This window comes from Melanotaenia boesemani, chromosome 9 (assembly GCF_017639745.1).
Source record: "Melanotaenia boesemani isolate fMelBoe1 chromosome 9, fMelBoe1.pri, whole genome shotgun sequence".
Classification (NCBI taxonomy): domain Eukaryota; kingdom Metazoa; phylum Chordata; class Actinopteri; order Atheriniformes; family Melanotaeniidae; genus Melanotaenia; species Melanotaenia boesemani.
The window spans coordinates 34717155-34739302 of NC_055690.1; the positions used below are offsets into that span (position 1 = coordinate 34717155).

Here is a 22148-nt window from a genome sequence, read left to right on the forward strand (position 1 = left end):
TCTCATACTGGTTATTTACCAGGAACATTACTGCAAATGTGGCCATAAAGCCTGGTTTAGTTTGCATATGAAGGCTCTGGAAGTTTGTTATGAGCAGAGAATTCAGTTTTATTTGTATAGCAGCTATTCATGACAGTCATCTCAAGCTCCTTTTACAGATACAGTCCAATCCAGTATAATCCCATTATAATCCAGTTTAATCAAATAGATTAAACAAGCATCGAATGCATTATCAGCTCTACCTGTTCAACTACTTGTTAACACAAATATCTAACCAGCCACTCACATGGCAGCATCTAGTCACGTAGACACGGTGAAGACGACTTGCTGAAGTTCAAACTGAGCATCAGGATGAGGAAGAAAGTGGATTTAAGTGACTTTGAATGTGACATGGTTGTTGGTCTGAGTATTTACTGGGATTTTCACACACAACCATCTCCAGGATTTCCAAAGAATGGTCTGAGGAGGTCAGAGGGAAATGGGCAGGCTGGTTGGAGATGATAGACACATAACAGGAAGTCCAATCAGCAATGGTTCCAACCAAGATATGCAGAACAGCATCTCTGAACACACAACACGTCCAGCCTTGAAGCAGATGGTCTACAGCAGCAGAAGACACACCAGGTGCCTCCTGTCAGCTAAGAACAGGAAACTGAGGCTACAATTCACACACACTCACCAACACTGGACAATAGAAGATGGAGAAACGTTGCTGGTCTGATGAGTCTCCATTTCAGCTCCACATTCAGATGCTAGGCTCAGAATCTGCTGGAAACATCATGAAAACATGGATCCATCCTGCCTTGGATCAACGCTTCAGGCTGCTGCTGGTGTCATGGTGGGGGGAGATTTTCTTGGCCCACTTTGGCCCCTTAGTACCAACGTGGCCTGGTTTAACCAGCACAGCCTACCTGAGTATTGTTGCTGACCATGTCCATCCCTTTATGACCACAGTGGAGCATCTTCTGATGCTACTTCCAGCAGGATAATGCACCATGTCACAAAGCTCAGATCATCTCCACCTGCTTTCTAGAACATGACGATGAGTTCACTGGACTCCAACGGCCTCCACAGCCACCAGATCTCAGTCCAGTAGAGCAGCTTTGGGATGTGGTGGAACGGGAGATTCTCATCATGGATGCAGCCGACAAACCTGCAGCAACTGTGTGATGCTGTCATGTCAATATGGAGAAAACCTCTGAGGAAGGTTTCCATCACCTGCTTCCATCTATCACAGTAACATTTAAGGCAGTTCTGGGGGGAAAAGGTGGTCCAACTGGTACTAAAAGTAGAATTAATTCACTAATTTCCAAAGGCAAAGGCAAATTTATTTGTATAGCACATTTCATGTACAAGACAATTCAAAGTGCTTTACATAAACCATTACAGCAGGGTGCAGACAGGTGCATAAAAAAAACTGAACCCATGTTGAGTTTTCATTTCAGTTCTATTTATTTCAAAGCTGAAAATAAGCAACAAATAAGTTGATTTTTTTTTTTCTTTCTTAAATGTAATTTTCACTTGGAGACTCGTCCTGCACGGTTTTCAGCAGCCATTGGGCTGTTTTGTTTTGTTTTGTTTTTTTTAACTACAATGTTAAGATTGATGTTACTGGTAAGATCTACATGTAACATCTAAATTGTCTCAGCTTCTATATTTTTCTGTTGATGCATGATAATTCTCATCATGTGAAGTAACTGCTGCCCCTGTTTCCAATTTTCAGGTGGAATATTTTCCCATTTTTAAGACAGTTGTTGAGACTTGTTTTTAATGAAAGCAGCCACTCTGCTGTGACTTTTCTTTCTAATCGATCATTCTCATGTTGACAACACTGAATCATCACCGTCTTTATCTAACAACACATTTTTTTGCTCCTGAATTTAAAAGCATTATACAGCAGCTCAGAGAGGAAATCAGGAGGACTGCTTGAGTTTTGGTTTTGGTGCACAGTACAGGTAGAAAATGTGAGACCGGACCGGAGGTTAAAGCTCCAACCTGCCAGGAAACATCCTCTCTGTATCAGAGCTGTGCTGATACTCAGATAATAACCAAATGAAGTGTTGAAGAGGATGATTCAGCCTCACCTGCAGACCTCCAGGAGTTCACCCATTGAGAGAAACAACAGTGTTATTGAGGTTCGCCTTGAGATAAAGATGGGCTTAATTGGCCTCATATGAAAGGAGATGATGTACTTAAGACCTTTGCCGCACTTTGGATAATAAATGTGGACCTCCCTCAGTGAGAGGTGCCATAGGATCACTATAAGAGGATTAGCCTTGTGAACAGGTCGATCCAGAGACCTCAGTGTCACTGAAGTGTGTAGGCTCATTAATGCCTACTTTTAAAAGCTCTGATAATCACTAAACGTGTCTCTAAGCAGGAAATACCATGCTTATGGGACAAACCAGGGAATTCTCATTCTCTTAGTGTCCCACTTCTGAACACTCTCACCAGGAAGTCTCCCAGTCAAATGACAGAGTTTTACCCTGGGCTTCAGGGTGAGAATGTAATTCACTGAAAGGCAGTAGTGATTTGTGTGAAGCTGCACCTCAGTGGCCATCAGGTCAGCAATCAACTCTGTGGGAAAGAAGACCTGAGAAGGACCCTGAAAGTGTTTGGAGACCCTGAGTGGTAGAATGATGAGTAAGCTGTGATAAGCCCTGGCCAGTCCTGCTTAGCCTGGCAGAAAGACTCCTCCAAGGTTTCGGCTGTCTTTACGCAGGCTTAGGTACCAGTGGGTGGCTTCACATAATTCAGGGGCTGGAAACCTCTGAGATCATTTAATCCTCATGTGCAAACACCTGAGGTCCTGAACTCCTGAGAAAGTATCATAAAAAGTTAGTCAGAGCTCACATTCTACCTCAAAAGATACATAAAATGTATTTTAAAGCTCAGTAAACATCTAATAAGCTGATTTATAAGCTCTGTCTAGTTCCACATCAGCTATAGGTATAATCTTTTCCCCAACAGGAGGAGTTTGTGTGTGAACCCCCGATGATAACTCGCCACACCTCCAAGATGTTTGTGATGGAGGGTCAGGAGGTCAGTCTGCGCTGTAAGTCCATCGGGGATCCCGAGCCTTCGACACACTGGGTCAGCCCTGATGGGAAGCTGATCGGAAACACTTCCAGAACCATCTGCTATGAGAACGGTTCGCTCGACATCCTCAAGGCGTCTGTTAAGGTACTGACATGATTTAAATAAATTTAACTGTTAATGGATACTTTGGTGAGGAGATTCTAATGCAAATTATGCACAAAAATGTTCAAAATAATTGTTTAAGATGGGATGGAAACATATCCTTTTTTCCTATCTTGAAGGATTCTGGAAAGTTCACATGTATTGCATCTAACGCTGCTGGCGAGGCCACTGCTCCTGTAGAGTTGGTCGTCAACCCTTCCCCGCACTTTGACCCAAAACTAGACCCTGACCCGGGACCTTCAGACATCCCCACGTCCATTAAATCCAACATCAGTGGAGGCCAGGCCCGGTCCGACCAGCAGAGAGTCAGCGTGTCAGAGCTAACATCGAGCTCTGTCACCATCAGATGGCCGCCTCAGAACCACATACCAGGAGTCCGCATGTATCAGATCCAGTACAACAGTTCTACTGATGATATACTCATCTACAGGTGAGTCAGAGGGGGGCTGTGTGGCTCCGGGGGTTTAAAGTTAGTGCATCTCATGTTTCTGATTCCAACTCTAGACCTGCTTGTTTTGCGTTCCACATCCGTCTCATCAGTTCGGAAGTGGTGGTCAACCACCTCATTGTAGACCAGAGAGTGTGTGGTCAACGTGTTCTTGATCTCTGGAAAATATCTCGTGTTTATGTTGTTTTGGTTGTTCCAGAGATTAAAAGGAGAGAGATCCGAGGATGTAATGAGACTGTGTTGTAAACCTTTGGTTGGGATCAAAAGGAGTCCGGTCCTCTGAGAGTTTTCAGGGGTTTCTTGGTTAAAGGATTGAAAGTACTTTTACTTCTGATGAGATTTTGTGGTTAAGCTGAAGCTCATGGAGATGAGAGATCTTGTTTTACTCGTCAGGATTGTGGTTACTAAGCAAGAAGCCAGCAGCAAAGTGTGAGTTGAGCCAGTTTTAACTTGAGCTAATGATTTCGCTTCACCCACCGGGATGTTCTGGCAATCCTTCTGGTGAAGGACTAGACTGGGCTCCTACGAAGAATCTAGACCATAACAGAGTGAACCAGGCAGTCGTGGCTTGTTTACAGCAGTGTTTCTTCAAATGGGGGTAAATGTGAAAGAGGAATGACTGTTTCAACTTTTCCATCTTTCTGACTTCGTAGATGTGACTTCATTTTGTATGACGAGGTGAGTCAGGATTACTGAACACATGTGGTAATGTACACGTATGTACATTTAAAATAACTTTTATACATAATATATATAATAACTTTCAACATTTAAAATAAGGTGCTCTGATCATGATGTGAAATACTGGATTTTTCATTCTCAGTAACCTGGAATTAAATGTTTGGGGATTTAATAGATCCATGCTGATCTGGAAGTTGTAATGAATGTAAATATGTAAAAAAAAAACATGTAAATGAAATAAAAATAAGTTATAAATGTTTAGATAAAACTATTGAATAGAAATATAATGTATAAAATACACTATAAAATATATTTATATTAAGTTAAAATGTATTTTAGGGAAATTATACATATATAAATGTATGTATATTTATACAAATACAAATTATATTTTATATTTTTATATATAAAATGCATATATGTATGAATTAAAGTAAAATAAAAGTCATGTGAAAGCATAACCGAGGCTAAATATTGTTGAAACTATCTTTTTTTCCAGAAATTTAATCTTTTTTGTTATGTTTTATGATTTTATTTATTTAGTTTTTTAAATGTAAAATAATGATAATGTCCTTCTTTGGACAAAACCAAAGGGAAAATGTGGAGTTTTCATTCTTTCTAGGTTAATATGTTGTTATTTTACTGGTCCGGCCCAGTGGAGACCAGACTGAGCTGTATGTGGCCCCTGAACCAAAATATAAAAGGACCTCCTGGTTTAAGGGGGACTTGGCTGAAAAATTATTCTACAATTGGTACAATGTTGAAAAAAGTTTGGGAACCACTGGTTTCTACCAGACAAATGAAGTAACGATGCTATAAAAAAAACACAAGTGGTTCTTCAGGAGCAGAAACTGCAGAATCTGTCATGAAGAGTCTTGATCCCAGCTGCTTCCAGGAATTCTAGACTTCCAAGATTTCCCATGGTTCCATCTGCTTGGTCATGTAGAAGCTGGTCTGAAGCAGCAGATGGTTCCACGCGGATGGATATTACTTCCACCAGGGTGGAGGTCATGTCTGGTTTGTCTGTACGTCTGTTAGCAACATAATTCAGTTGTGAATGAATTTTGATTAAATTTATTGGAAATGTCAGAAATGGAAAAAGGAACAAGTTGTTAGATTCTGGGTTGATCCGGATCACTGTCTGGATCCAGGAATTTTCAAGGATTCTTTACTTTGGGGATATAGGGATAATTTTGCTATCAGATCATCTAACTCAAAAATAATACCTGCAATTATTGGTTAAAAAAAAACTACAAAGGCTTGGTGGAGGTCTGTGCTCTGAGTGCTTCTAATTCAAAGACCTTTTTAGGACGACGTAGGAGGATCTATGAGGCCACATTTCACAACATTTTAAGGCATCTAGAGCTGAACTTGTATTTCCAGATGTGTTATTAGTTAGACATTAGTTATTTTAATTTCTTACGTCAGCCTGCAAAACCGTGTGACTGAATACAAGCTGTTACTTTAGTTTCCATGTTGTCCATAAAATCAGAAAATGGACATTTAACTGGGTATGAACCGAACTACTGTATGATAGATGTTTGCCCCAAAGATTGCTGAACTTGCTGAACTCACATCTAAACTGTTTGGTCCACTTTGTTCACAAGAAGTACGTGAGCCTGCAAAGTCACATGACTGAATGGCAGCGATAGAGACTGAATTGGTTGCCTGGGAACGTGCTCTTCATCATAGATGTACATCAAACTTTTGATGTTGCATCTCTACTGTGTTGTTGTCATGTGACGACTCCTGCAGTGACAAACCTGTGTGCAGTGTTTTTTACATACTGGCTTTTACTTTTTATTTTAGCTTAAATGAAAAAACATGTTGCAATTTGCTCTTTAATTGAGTCACAACTCCACTTATCAACATCCAACCAACTCCTTCTGACCCCAGCTTCCTCAGCACATAAAATTCATAGTTTTCATGACATGCTGTAATTTGCTAAACTGATTACTAAACACAACTGTTTCTCTTCTCATTTAGTCTGCAGCGCAGCATCGATTTTCAGATCCATTACCGCCTGTAGGCGGAGGAGGCTGAGGGCTTTGATACATGGGGATTGCTTTTCTGAATATACATTACTCTAAGGCCTGATCCAGGTTTAGTTTTCACTCTTTGACAGTAACAGCCAGATTCTCGGTCATCCGGCTCTCTTTTCAAGTTTCATTGTATTTACGCTGAAGGCGTTTCTAGATATTAGTTTTCTTGAGCAGTTGCAGCAGTAAAAGGGTTCATGCTACATGTGGTAGTCATACTGAGGGTCAATGCAACAAACATGACTGTTTTTACAACATGATTATGTGTTTGCATGAAGTCCAGTTGACATAATCTCACATTATTGGGACAGCTCTTCCTCATAGACACCAACAGGAAGTTCCCATTATAAAAAAAATAAATAAATAAATAATACTGAACCTTTCAAAGCTTCCAGTCATGCTTTTTAAAGCATCACTGCTTGAACATTGGCAGATTTTTGTACTTTGGTTGCCCCGGACGACGGCTAATTCTGCATCTTACATCCCATCTCTTCTCTGAGATCCCTACAGCCAGTAAAAGTCAGTCTGATGTTGACTCTTGTCTTATCCTTTCTTCTGTCGCTTTCTCTCTTTCTTGTCTTCTCTTCCTCCAACAGTGTCCTGATAATGTCCTCTGGGGTTTCTTTGATGAATAATGTTGCATGCTCAAAACGCAGATGTAACATGATGGTCCAGGCTGGAATCAAAAAGTGGTGAAGTGGTTACTCCGCCTTGGGATGCTGCAGGGCAATGACAGCTCCAGGAATGTACACAATGAATGTCAGTGTAGCATCAAAACAAGTCAGAAGTCAGAGTTTTAAGGTTGAAAAGTTATATAGTGTTGGTTTAAAGGGATTTCTCAATGTACATTTATGCCTCTGATTCAATACTACCATAGACATTGTGTACCTTTACTACAAATAATTCTACCATCGAAAATGAGCTGCTTTGCTTTCGTCACATAAAGTAGTTTAAAGATTTTTTTACAGCAGAACACAATCCAAAGGCTTCAAAAAGAGATTGACCCTTAAATTTTTGCTAGTAACAGATCAGCTGACAAATAGCAGCAGTAAATGACCCCATGGAGAACAGCCTTATATAATTCCCTGCTAGTTTTTGTGTACATTGGCATGGTTTCTAGCCAATACATCCACCAGAGGGCAGTGCAGGATGTAGAGATCACCAAGTTTTCACGTCGGTTTTAGTCAATGGTAAACATGTTAATAGTGATGATACACATTGTCGGAAAGAGACATAAAAAGAGGCCGGACAGTGACAGTGGCTGTCATTAAAGACGTTGAGGGTTCTTATTCTTCATTGTTCCTTTTGTGGGCCATAAATCTGCTATACTGCTCAACACTGCCCCATGGTTTCCGGTGGTACTACTCTGTTTGCGCCATCATGGTACGGATCTGCAAGGGACCAAAAAAAGACTAAATTTGTCAGGTAAATGACACAGATGATGGACAAAATGCTCCATACCCATCTGTTGCATAGAGCGTAAATGGGGCCTTCAGTGTGAGGAAGTATCTGGTATCTACAGTGTTTCTGCTTCTCCTTGATTATGGTATTATACTTTTTTGGGGGCTTCAACCAAATATCTGTGATCTGTAGCTAAAACTGCTGGCCATCTTTGAATGGATGCAGGGGAAACGCACAGGCTAACTGTGGTTTACAACGCTCTTCTTGGACTGGATCCTTCCTAATTGGGGAAATATCTTTGAAGACTCTGAGCTTGTGCTCATGTCTCATGAGTTTAGAAAAAGGGCAGTTGGTTTTGCCACCCCATGGAGCATGGAGCAGTCTACAAAATGACTTGGTGTTGTTTGATTTGATTTTACTTTAAGCTTACAGTTATTTAATGTTTAATAACAATGTGAACACTTTGGGCAGGTTACTTTTGTCTGCAGGTGGCTAATGTCTGTGCATCAAACAGAAATTTAGCTCCTCTGTTTTGTTGTTTCATGATGGCGTGTGTTGCTTACCTCTTGGCCAGGTCAGCCTTGTGAAAGAGTTTAGGATCTCCACATAAAAAAGATTTAAAAAAAAAAGTTACACAATACAATACAGAGACTAAATTTGATTGGCTCAGAATAAAAGTGAGAAAAATTCTGACAACTTCCTATATATAATCATGCAGTGTAGATTTAAAGACGCAGTGTATTTCATTAGGTTTCACCACAAGTGGTCATAATTTGGCATTTCTTCTTATTGATTTTAAGTCCACCCAATAGTTTAACTTTGGTGCGTCAGCCAGGTGGAGACAAAGAAAAATGTGACCCTGGAGAGCCATGCTGAGCAATAAGAACATTACTGCAACAAAAAGAGCATAAACATAATATAGATAAAGAGCTGTAAGTGGGAAGAGAGAGGACTGCTTAGCAGTAAAGATTAGAGGGAAAAATGAAGTAGAGCAAGACAGAACATTAATATTAATGTGAAGCAGGGATTTTCTACTCGTACAAAATAAAGAAAAATGTTCAGAGTAAAGAATCATTGCAGCAGTACTTGAATTTTACATTCAAGATAAATCTGAGTGGGAGAAAAAAATCTTTCCACATGCATAAAAGCTGCAATAATTCACATAAAACAACCGAATGAAACAGAGGTGCATTAATACCTTATACATTTAATGGTTTAAGTTTTTGGTGTGCTTTCGAACCCTCCAGTCCAGCAGCTGCTTGATTGCTTTCAGAGCATGTTTAAGGCTCGAGCCCAGACCTCTCTCAGCCCACGATTATGTTGACCACTGGATGGTCCCATCAGCCACTTATCCAGCTCTGTCACCTAGCAACATCATCCAAAATGCATAATTGAGTGTTATTATGAAGCATTTTGAGGGCTGACAGATGACAGTTGGAAATGAGTCCAGCGGCCTCAAATCCCATTTTAACCAAAGACCAGTGGCACGCAAGTGACCACTTTCAAGCCCTCAAATTGAGAGCCCTTTTAGAGCGTCCAAATGGATCATTTCAGATGAGCAGTGGGGGTGATGTAATCGTTTTGACTGGGACATACAGCTGAATGTTGGAGCCAGGCATCCTGATGTCATTACCAGCCTCTTTTCTTTCATGAAGCAGAGGGTTTCCACATGTTTGCCTGTTTTTGAGTTAATTCCTCATTCATTTGAGATTACACAGAATTGTATCAGAGGCTTTTGAGAATAAATGATGAATTTGATACCCCTATCTGCAAGACATCATCTGTTATCAGTGACCTGCAGGAAACAAAGTTTACCCCACATAGATGCAAACTTTCATTCATGCATGACAACTGACTCACATATTCCCAGAGAATGAACAATAAATCTTAGTCAGAGCAGGACTGACACTTCAGTTTCCATAATGTCTTTACAACAATATTATTCCTTCACTATGAAACAGGAAGTTGCTTTTACGCTGTAAAACACTGTTTTAGGATGCATTCACACCAGGATAATTCGGGGACTCCGTTTGAGCACGGAATGCTGAGAAATGTCACACCTTCCTTTGGTTTGCTTTCCTTTCACACCCTAAATTATTCAGGTGGACCAGACCAGCCGGACAGCATACCGTGGTTGCAACTGCTTGTGGTATAAAAGCAGGAGGAAGAAGAAACTCAGGCCCATCAATTGGACAGGGCCGAAAACAGAAATCCTTCCCCTTAAGCCTGCTCATAACACCCTGTTTCTGCAGTCTCTGGGTTTCTGTTTTTACTTTGACGCCCAAACCTAATGTGGTTTTCACAAGAAGCTGTCCAGTATCAGCAGCAGGAGACACACTCCACGTCACTTCCTCACTTTGGTTCACTGGATTGTCTGTTTGCTTTCACACCAAAAACCCAATTTTTCAAGAACAAGAGTTCACTTCTTTGATCCACACCAGAGCGAAAATGTATGTTCACACCACTCCGATTAAGCTGTACAATCCATGGATTCATTTAAAGATGCTCTATGTAACTTTCCAACCTTAAAACTCAAAGTTTCTGACATGTTTGATGGCACTGTGACATCTATTATGTGGATTTCTAGAGCCTCGCCTCGTGGCTGAGAAACCACAACATTCATCCTGGATGCCGTTCGACATTGCAGCTTTACGCACCGCGTCACATGTCAACAACCAGATATAAACACACCGGCTGTTTTGAACACACACCATGGCTGATTCAGTAAAGAAACCCAACATGACTTTAGTGGAGGAAGAAAAGAAAAGAAAGAGAGAAAGGGATAGAGCATGAGATAAGACAACAGTCAACATCAGACTGACTTTTGCTGGCTAGAAAGAGTTCGAAGTAAAGGCAGGATGCAAGATAGCTGCTGAATAAGCCGTCGTTAGAGGATACGTTGTCAGGTACCAGGTATGTGGGCTCATAAAATATCAGAAACTCAGGGATAGGTGAAAGAGTTTTATTTAACAAAACGAACTTAATAGAAATGAACTTAGGAACCTGGCGAAGATCAGAGAGTCCAACGGTATGAAGGCTGCTGCAGGTGCTTCCGCGTTTAACAGAGTCCGTGATCAGTAAGGGAGCAGAAAGAGGCAGAAGTCCAGGTACAGAATACTGGGTCGATGGCAGACTGGCAGGCAGACAAGACTGGATAATCAATCAGGGAGCGGGCTAAGACGAATATCCCTATACCGGAATAAAGGGTCGACGACGGGCAGACAGGCAGACAAGGCTGAGTATCACTAAGGGAGCGGGCAGCGACGAATATCCAGGTTCAGAATACGGGATCAACAGCAGACAGGCAAGCTGACAGACGGGTAACGGGAAAACAGGCAGGGAACGGTGGCTGGATACGTGCAGGGATATAACCAAGACGATCTGGTGGAGAGAAGTTGTCACAAACAGGTATTTAAAGAGCACCGCGCAGGTGAAGCGCATCAGCAATCAGAGTGTGGAAGGAGGGTGCGTTCAGGGCAGCTGGGAAAGCCGAACCTCACTAGAAGAATCATGATGTACGTCACTGAGAAAATATGCCAAAGTTCTGTAGTGCACCTTTAATGCAGAACAAATGGCACAGTGTGAATCCACCCTTACACCACTCATATTTTACAAGGTATGCGAGACTCCCAGTCTAATCAACCCATAGCCACAGCTCCAACTAAGGGCTACAGGGACTCAGTCTAATGTCACAAGCATGAACATGGACATAAACAAGCCCTTTGTGATGAGGTACCGGACGAGCCCAAGTCTGAACGTATCCAGGTAGCGGCTGCGGAGGAAAGGGTCATTCATAGCTGCTCACCGCTTTAACTGTGCCACCACCTTTTACAAACATCCTGAAAGCATCATGTTGGCCGCATCCTAAGCGTGGTGAATGTCTCCATGTTGCTTTCTGGGTTTTATCAGCCTGATTTGATTCCCAGTGGGCGGGACCAGTGACTTAACAGCATTATGACCTATAAAGAATAAAAACTCCACGTTTCCCTTTGTTTTAGTGCAAAGAGGCGCAAGTACACATCAGTATGTTTACATTTAATGACGTTTCAGTCATGTTACACTTTTACATTTTTTTATTTATTTACATATTTCATTTATATTTTTTCTTATATATTTCTATTTTTCTAAAAACATAAATTGATCAGATCAATTTAATATATATGTTTTTAATAAAATCAATTGACTTCATATTGCAAATATATTTTATAAATATATTTTTTAATAAATTTTATTTCTGTTGTATTATATACATTATATTTGTGTTTTATATTTTTATTTATAGTAATTTCGTTATTCAACTTTTTCATTTATATTATTTTTTATTCTATTTACATAATTAATTTATCTGACATATTTACTTTTATATATTTACGTATTTGCATATACGTTACAATGGATCAATGAAATCCCAAAACATGTAATCACAGGTATGAGAAACATTACGTGAGACCTATTTTATTCCAGATCCTGTCACCACAAATGGCTGATTTAAGGTTGATTTAAAAGAGAAAATGACTTCATGCAAAGCAGAGCTTCAGAATTGGACTCCTGAGTATTTTCTGCAGTATTTGCTGCAGGTCGGGTCCTTTTCCTTCCCTCTGAACATTGCGTGAACTTTGTGTGTTTTAAAGGTCAAACATGTGGTTCCCGAGCGAGGTGGAGTACAGGAAGTAAAACTGAACTGCTCTCTTCTGCCTTCATACCAACTGTTGTTGTTCCCTTGAGCATAACATTTACAACCTCCAGTGGAGCTGGAGTACACTCCAAAAGATCTGAGCAGCACTCAGAGAAAACCAAGTTTACCCTTTTATCTCTGAGAGAGACGTGCAAAGCAACTAGGCTGCTCTGTGGTACAAGATGGCCATCTTCTACATGCAAAAATATTACATTTACTTGCAGCTTTGTTAAAAAAAAAATTGTATAAAACAGATTGATAACTTGTGTAGTTATTTAGCATAAAGAGCATCTTCAAATGATTTTGCAGATAAATGGATTTAAATGTTGTATGAAGATGTGAAGAAACTTATTAGATCAGGTCTTTGTGAAGAAACATTGTCCCTGCAGGCCACCGTAACCTCTCTGTTTTTTATTCTGGCCTCCCTACCATCCATCCGAGCTTCAGTTTAAGCTCACGGTGGCAACACTGGTACTCTGACTTCATGGTGGTCTCTTCGTCCTGCCTCTGCTGTCTGGAATCAGCTCAATCTCTGAAAGCCTTCTACAATCTGCAACACTTCAGTACGATTTATTTGACTTTGTGGCTCTCAGCTTGTTGAGCACAGAATTTATTTTCCTTGTCCGGGTTTTCGAAACTAGAACTCCTGGATTTGTTGTTATGATTATTTCAAATGTATCTGCTCTTGTAAAGCGTCTGTTTGAAGCAACAGAAGACTGATAGACAGTCCTGGCAGAAATTTGCTGCATTTTCTCTGATTTTTTAACTTAAATTTCATAAAAGTTGCAACAAAAGTTGTGTGGGCTTTTTCTGTGGCCCTTGTTTTTAATTCAAGAGAGCAGAGTGAAGCTGCCCACTAGAGACTGACGTGCCCACCTGAATGTGTGGACAGATGCATACTAACTAAAACGGGTTAAAACAATCCTGCAGGCAGGTGGGGACGAATCATTTCAAAGTCCCTATTAAATCAAATTTGCATCAAAACAAATCTGTATGTCAGTTTTTTTTAATCAAGATGTACATCAGCATAGCATATATGTATTTTATTCTGATTCACTGCACCTGACGGACGACAGAACTCAGATTGTGTGTCTGCACAGTGTGCACCATCTTACAAAAACCCATAAAAAGAACAGACCACAGGAGGCTCCTTGGTCACACTCACAACAGCTAAAGATGCTGTTATAACATTTTGACATTTTTCTCACTGTCTCATGGGGAACACCAGGTAGGAAGTCCTGCGTCAGCAGACGTATTGATTCCTGCACAGCTGTGTTGATAAAACTGGCTCTGCCGAACACCCAGTCACATTTTCCTGACTCAAAGCTTATTGGCTGATGAAACGATGAGCCGTTTCTAAGCCCTCATTATAAAAACCAGAAATCTGTATGCAGCCGCCTCACCTGAGCCAAGCCCAGCCTTCCTCTGACCTTTACCTTTCCAGGGAAACATGCCTGCTGTTACTCACCTCCCTGCTTCACATTTGGGACGTGTCCAACAGTGCTGAGCTGCGTTAACTGAGCAGCTGCAGGCAGCCCGTTGTGGAGCAGCAGCGGCAGCTCTGGGGCTTCATCGTGGGAGTTTTGAAGGGCTGGTGGGAGGAAGGAGGGGTAACTCATATATTTTCCCAACTGCTGGTCTTCCAGTCCAAAGCTGCCAGCTGTTCCCAGTAGGTGATGCTGCCCCCATCATAATGGCGGAACAAATGGGACAACAACATTTTGGAGGTTCTCCAAAATCCAGTGACCATCACTGCTGCCTCCTGCCCTCCCCCCACCTCTCCTAATGCTAGTTTTTACAGTTTTAAAAATACTTTGATATTCACACTGGCCACTTATCAGCTGATTTTCTGACCCAACGAGCATGCTACTCTCTTCTTGCCGAGCTGAGTGCTTCAGAGCTGTTATCTAAGACAGCTTTAGCAGTGGCATGAGGAGAAGGAACCTGATTTCTGATCACACTGTGCTTTGAAAGATTGACTCAAATGTAGCTGCACTAAAAAGATGATGGCGACATGTTTGAAGCTTGAAAGAAGAGCCGTCACAACTGTCAGATCAGACATTAGTCTGTCGGTGCCATGGCTCCTGAGAGAATTGAGATGTATAGATGCTGAGATATCGTGTTGAGAAGAAGTTGTGAATGTGGATCCACAGAAACTGAGAGGAACAGACTTTCCTGCCAGACAAGGCTGAAGAAAAACTAGGAAAAGTCTCTACATGTAACACTTTCATTGTTTATTCAGCAGAAACAAAGCAAATCAGTGCATAAAAAAGCTAAAAGCATCCTATTTTGCTCCACTCTTCTTCCCATCATGGCTTCAGCTCACTGAGGTTTGCAGCATTGGTTTCTGCAGCTCTCTGAAGGTCCTGCTGCAGTCAGGATGAGGTCTGGACTCAGTTTCAGCTTTAGCTGTCGGACAGATGAACTCACATCTGACGCTAGAATATTTTGGTATCCAGAGGAGTTCGTGGTCCACTCAATGACTGCAAGGTGTCCAGACCATCATCCTTCCACCACCGTGCTGACAGCTACTATGAGATGTTTAAGGACTAAACATGTCCACTCTGGTCTGGTCTGTTACATTGCTGCTGAAGTCTTGCCAGCCTAAGCTGTGCTTCCATGTCTGTTTTAGAGAGAAGAGACTTTCTTCTGCAACCCTTCCAAACAAACCATACTGGTTCAGTTTTCTTCTAACTGGACTGTCGTGAACTTTGACATTTAACCTGCTAACTGAGGTCTGGAGAGTCTGAGATGTGATCTCGGACAGTCTGGCCTTGGGCTAAACTTGCTGGAACATCTACTTCATGGAAGATTGGCAGCTGTCTTGAACAGACTCCAAATAGTTTGGAAATGAACTTATAAACCCCCCAGACTGATGTGCAGCATTGTGTTAATGCTAATTCATTCCCGTGGAAGTGATTGATGTCGTTTTTCACACACAATTGTTGTTAAATAAAAAATATTTTGATGTTCATTAGAGGTTGTATTTACTTCAGTTTAACCCTTAAAACTTCATTAGATCTCCAGCGTTGCCAAGCAGCATATCATCATCAGCATCTCAGGAGCGGTAGTGTGTAGCTCTGTGGGGTAAACTGTGATGGATAGCTCCCCTTTAGGTGATCTACGAAAGTTTTTCAGGCATTTCTATCCAGGAGGTTTACAATGCAGCCGCTACTTGTAGAGAGACTATCTGGTGAATCCACAATGAACAGCATTATTTATGACATTTCCATCATAAAAAAAGATTGATACATTCATTTTACTTCATTTTAGCCTCATAATCTGACAACCGAGGCTGTCCTGAAAACATAATGTCTGTGTGCTGACTGGGATTAGAAGGCTTCAGCTTCAACATGTAGTTTATTATAAAAAATAAATGAATTAAAAAAAAAAAACGGGTGACTAAAAATAATAAAAGAAAACAAAAATAGTTTTAAGTTTAATGGTTAAGACTTAATGAAAAGCAGATGATTGCTATAACGTCATGAATAATTAACCCTAAAATGAAAGAAGAATGTATGTAAGGTAATCTAGTGGTGAAATTTGCTCTTTTTTATTGATTATCAAGTTATTTAATAAATAATCTCACTGGAGTCAACAGAGCAGTACCCGATCTCAGATCTGTTATATTTCTACGTTTACCTGCAGCCTGATTGTCAGTTTTGTTCTAAACTTTCTGCAGCTTGTTTTCTTCATTGTGATTACATCATAAATCCTCTCCTGCTGCGAGCCACTCTTTCTTTTAAGCTCCAGTGAAGTACTTCGCTCAACTCTTTGATAATGTCATGTTCTGTCATCGCGAAAGCCAGATGCAGATTTTCCTCCTCCACTTCCTCCCTCTCTAGCCAGTTTTAGAAGATCACAAAGACTCAGTGAGGCACAAAGTGAGTCTTTTTTTTAAAGAAGCTTCTAAAAAATGGAGGGGCAAAACACTGGATATGTCACCTGCCACATTTCAGCTTCAGCTTTGAGGTGAAGACGGGAATCAGTGAGGAGCAGTGTGAGGAGAGAGGAGTTTAGATGGTGGATGGAGAAGGAGCTAAAAGCTGCTTTCGTCGTTCACTCAGGTTAATACTCCAGTTTGCTGTGCTGGCAGAAAAGCTGAGTTTTAAAGCTTTAAGATAACAGCTTGACATGTCCTCATCCCCCCTTCCTCCTCTCTTGTGTTGGTCAGACTCTGGGTAGGGGAGGAGAGAAAGATGTGTGTTTACAATAGTTTCTCCTTCTCAGCTCTGCCCAAGGACAAGAATAACCCGACCATCATTCCTCACCTCCTTCACGTTCTCTTCACATGCACTCTGAGGATTATGGGTACAGGAGGAGATCAACCTCTGTCAGCAGCAGGAAATGAATTTATTGATTCTTCCTCCTTTAATATTCCCTTCTGCTTTTCTTTCCATCAGTGTGTGAGTGTCCATTTGAATAAGCTTAATTACTATCCTGCTTGGAGAGATTAAAAAAGAAAAGGAGGCAGAATGTAAAGATGGATGGATGGAGGAGGAATAGACTGCTGCAGAGGAAGTTTCTTTGACTCAGCTGATGCAGAGATAGGTGGAGGGAAGTGGGAGAAATGGCTGAGGAAATGACCGCTGATCATATTCTGCTGAGGTGATGAGGAAACTCCTGACTTTACTCCTCCTTCTGTCTTCTTCCTGCATTTTTCTGCCACTCCATCAGTACTCAAACCTTTCAAAGTCACTGTAATGTCGTCTTCCCTCCTCCTCTTCCTCCCTCTCTCAGCTCTCCCTCCATCAGCCATATGTCACTTTGTCCCACCGGTCAGAAAACACCCAGGACAGAAGATGACAGCAGGGCTTTCAGGCTGAGATAAGTTATTTTCTCCTGTTTAAACCTGGAGCTGAGCTCAGAGGGGCCGCCACAGACAGCAGGAGGTCAGATCTCTTTAACTGAGAGCTCAGCTTTGATGAAGCGCTAAGATGACACCCTCTACACCTCAGAGCAAACTAACACTTCAATTCTCCAGATTTATTTAAAAATTAAGAAATATCTATAAATTACAACCATACTTGCCAGATTCAGCTCTGCCTTGAGATTAACCCTTTAATTAAATTCAGTTTTTAGTTGAAAATTAAACATAATCATTAATAAATCATAAATAATACCAAAAGACTGACTTTTTATCTCATTTACAATATGCAAAAAATAGCTAGATGACTATGTATAGAAGGAGCATTTCACAGAGGAAGAGTCTCTCAGTCTGAGACAAACTGGATCTACAAAAGATTTAAGGAACATTTTCAACATAAAATGGTTTCCAAAAACAAATTTCCTCCTTTGTTGTGAACCCGTGGAGGATCTAGAAAATTTCTTTTATTAACTTTGTCTTTTACTTCTGTTTTAGTTGTATTTTTATCTCTGATGTGGAGCACTTTGTTCCAGCTGTGAAAAGGCTTTATAAAGAAAAGTCCTCGCCATGCTGGGACGAGCTTCAGAGCTGGAAAACATTCTAGACATCTAGATGTCCTTCATCATGTGCTTTCTCCATGCTCATCTGTCATCCATCCATCCATCCCATCCACATTTCCTACTCCTGACACCATCATCTCCTGCCCTCATTCACCTGCCTGCTGGAACAAACATGGCATGTTTCCACGACCGTAATTAGTTCGTACAGAAAATCCAACCTGTGAACTCTGACCTTTTCTGACTAACGATGGCCGTCTCTCCCACAGTCCTCCATCATTCTCATCTGGATCCACCCTGACATTTAAAGGCTGAATAACTGGGATTTTTTCCTTTAAAAATAAAATTAAAAATGTTTTCATTTGCTGCGAGGGATAAAAGGAAGCTTCCCTATAAACAGCCTGTCTCCTACATCAACAACGTCTTTATCAAGTTTTTCTCCTTCAAAATAAGAGTTCTGTGCCGGAATAACTTGGGTGCACTGTGTTGCTCTTTCTAACTTCCTGGTTCCTTAACCAATCATATGCGACTCCCCACGGTTGCCAAACAACAACAAGGCAGCGTTTGGTATTTATGTCGGCAAAAGAGCAGCAGCCTGCAGGTATGGAAGCCAGTAAAAGAAGCAGACCAGAAATAGTTTCAGAAAAACCTAAAAAGCCTCGGCATCCTGTTAAAAAAGCAAACGACCAAAAACGGAATAAAACGAGGATCAATAAAAGAAGTCTAAGCTGGAAAAGTTTCTCCTCATCAGGTAAGCACCAGAATTTTGCTTAAATGAAGCAAAAAGTTTATCTTGATTTACAAAGATTTTACTCTAATTTATTTCTCTGCACTCATTAAATGAATTTGTGTGACTGTTTGGATGTATTAGTGGAATAAATTGGTGGCCTGTTAGTTTACAACAAATGTAATGATGTTTGGGCCGAGTGAATACTGAGTTTGTCCTTATAAACTTATGAAATTACTATCAAATTAATTTATTAAGTAAGACTAAGGAAAAACTGCTGCTGCGTGTTGATTAATGTAGCGTTTGTTTACACTCTATTTTATGCTAACAGAAATTAGCGTGTGAAATTAGCGCTAGCATTACAAAGCATAGCAGCTTACTGTGTGTGAATCATCTTCGCTCCTCATCATGATGTTTGCTGGCGTTACGTTCTCCGTCCTTCATAGACTGTATAAAGAACCGTCCTCTCACAAACCAGAAACCTACGTGAAGCTCTCTGAGGGGGAGAACGTGCTCCATGTTTTTCTCTTATGACTGCAGTTCTGATTTGAAACACTAGGTGTCAATGCCACTTATTTTGCCTTTAACCATCTACTGCTTTATGATGCCAGTCAGGAAAAATAAAGATGTTCTATTAAAGAGGGGGGGATCGTTTTAAATGTAAAGTAAATTTTTATAAATATTTTTATACATGACTTCATTTAAAATATTAAATATTTCCTTCATTAAAAAAATAAAATATTTTAAATGTTAAGCTCATTATTTTACAAACTGGCTGTTCAGAAGTGAATGAGTGGAAAGAAGTTCTGCAGACTCTCTTTGTTGGAACCGTTTTCCTGCATCATAAATGGAATAAAAGAAAACTGGAGCTTTGTGGGTTTATTCCTCCCTGTTGCTTTTGTGAAGAATTTCCATGACAATATGCAATAGAGGGTTAAAGTTTAGCAGAGATAAAAATTCATGTTTTCATCCAGTGACTATTTAAACAGGCTGGTTTTCGTTCTCTTCAGCTTCTGTGTGACAGCAAACTCAGCTAATTGTGCATAAAGGGGCAGTTTTTCTGCTTTTTCTCCTTCTTCTACACAAAGGTGAAGTGGAAATAAGACATTATTGCTTTTGTTTTTACATTATCATATTAATTTAACAGTGAAATGTGAAGCTTGATTTGATGCTGGCACATAGTATGCAATTACAGACTCCCAGTTGGTATTTTACTGGGAATCATGGGATCATTGGTGAGCCCTGCTGTCTTCTTCCATCATGTCGGTGCCTTCAGATCACCGACATCCTGCCAGGTGACTCCCTCGGGTTCAGTGCTAATTGCACAACTCGGACTCACTGCTGCCAATTACTCACTCGGCATGTGGGCCACTTCTCGCCTCCTGCAGAGTGTCAGGTTGCTACGCTTTTACCCAGAAAGCCATCCTTGGCATGTTCCCATCATGCTTCTGTGCTTGCATTTGGCTAGAAAGCATGTTGTGTTCTGCACCCTCTCTTTTTGGGCTGTAAATGTCTTTTCATTTCTGTAACAACTTATAAAAATGGGTTTTGAGTCTGTTGATTGAAAGATAATGTAGCACAAATTGCACATGATTTGTCACAGCTGGTCCCTGCATTCATTATCATACACTTAATACATGTATTTTATATTGTAGAAGGGTGCCTAAGTTCAGATTTTCTCCAAGTCTGCTTTAATTCAGTTCCCACGTGTCATTTCCTCGGGTCCTTACTGATGAGATGCAATTATTTTGCAACATGACCAAGAAATTGAGGGCACATCTCATGCGTTTTGCATGTATGTATCCTCCTACTGAGAGGAAACGAAGGCAGAGAACTTCTTCATATTCGTTTAAACCAAACAGGGTTTCTTTGTTATTAATATTATTATTATTTTCTCATGGAAGGGTTGTAGCATAGCGTGTCTTCATGGTGGTGTTGAGAGAACCGAGATCTTAAATGAGCTCTCAAAATGCACCAAATGCAGACAAGTTGTCTTTTATGTGTGCATTCATTAAGCAAGAGCATTTTTAATACAGTGCTACATAATAATAAAGAAAACCCAGACAGGTAAACAAGCACGACCAAGACCAGCCCTACTCTGCCACTGATTGGCTTACACCCTGATTAAATAATTAAAGAAAAAATGCTTGTTTCAAGCAACACCTTTTCTGAATCCTCAGAAAAACCTTAATGAGTTAAGGTAAAGAGTAAGTTTTTAAATAAATCTGACCACATTTACATTTGGCTAAAATGTGGGTTTGTTGTGGAAATACAACAGGGAGACATTTTTCATGCAGCATGTGTAACCGTGGCAACCCAGTGAGATATAATTTAATGACATTAAGAAGAAGCTCAAGCTCATATAGAGCCAGTCTCAAGGAATTATGGGACATTATTTTCTCCTGGATAAAGAGATAAGGATGGAGGCACTGATCCTCATTTTAAAAACATCCAGCGTTTTTCCAGCTGTAATCGTTTTGATGTTTCAGGGTCATTTGACCAAGAACTCATTCACACCAGGATGGTCTGAGCATTTTCACCAGCCGTGGACCAAACCACCTGAACGGCATCATGCAGTTACAGCAGCTGCTCACTAGGGCTGATGTTCCTCTAAATCAGAGGTCCCCAACCCTGGTCCTCAAGGCCCACTATCCTGCAGGTCTTAGATGTCTCCCTGCTGCAACACACCTGATTCAAATGAATGGCTCAGTTGCAGACTTGTGCAGAGCCTGTCAGAGAGCCGTTTAATTTGAATCAGGTGTGTTGCAGCAGGGAGACATCTAAGACCTGCAGGATAGTGGGCCTTGAGGACCAGGGTTGGGGACCTCTGCTCTAAATGACTGCTGACCAAGAAGAAAAACGGCAGGAGGAGGAAGAAAATCCAGTTCATGGACTGGCCAGAACCGAAAACAGAAATCTTCATCTCGCTCATTCACCACAAGTAAAAAGTGGAACAAGTTGGTGTGAATGTGCCCCTTCCTACTCAGATTAAAACGTAAGAAGGAAAAACTTCTTTTTCATAATCTTTGTGTCGCACTGAGACTTCTTCCTCCCATCTGGCTTCACACAACTGAAGAAGCCTCTGACTGGCTGAGCTTGGAACAGGCGGGCCTCTTTGACAATGAAACGAAGGTTCTCTCTGTTTCTTCTATCTAGTCCAGCTCCTTCTTGTCTTGTCTTGAGTCTTCGGCAGTCGCTGTCTGTTTTGTTTTTCTCTAATTTAGTCTTTTGTTTTGTCTTCATCTGGCTCATGTGTTCTTTTCCTTGGTATTTGAGCCAGTTCCTTTGTTCAAGCCAGGCTGCAACTAAAAACTTCAAGACACAGCCTGCGCTCCATCTTCATTTTTCCTTTTTCTCGACACGACCAGTCCAGTCCACGATGTGTGGGCAGCTCCACTCCATCAGGGAAAAACCACCTCAGCTTTGAGGCGAGCTGGGCCGACCTTCACCGGACCCAAAGGACAGCAGATGAGCCCCAGAGGAGTCAGGGGTCACTGGTTGATGTCATAAAATCCAGGATGCGCCTAATTCAACATAATTTACAGCCGTTAC

At 40.9% G+C, this 22148-nt stretch overlaps 1 protein-coding gene across 1 annotated transcript in view; it reads left to right on the top strand.

Annotated features, from left to right (window-relative positions):
- The window catches only part of si:cabz01090165.1 (uncharacterized protein LOC100333421 homolog), a gene marked incomplete at its 5' end in the record, with an annotated part of 59432 nt that overhangs the window by 10313 nt on the left and 26971 nt on the right, over nt 1-22148 (top strand). Inside the window, 2 exons of the mRNA XM_041994039.1 lie at nt 2971-3183; nt 3321-3631. Coding sequence (XP_041849973.1) covers nt 2971-3183; nt 3321-3631 — 524 coding nt within the window. The remainder of the gene's footprint in view (nt 1-2970; nt 3184-3320; nt 3632-22148) is intronic.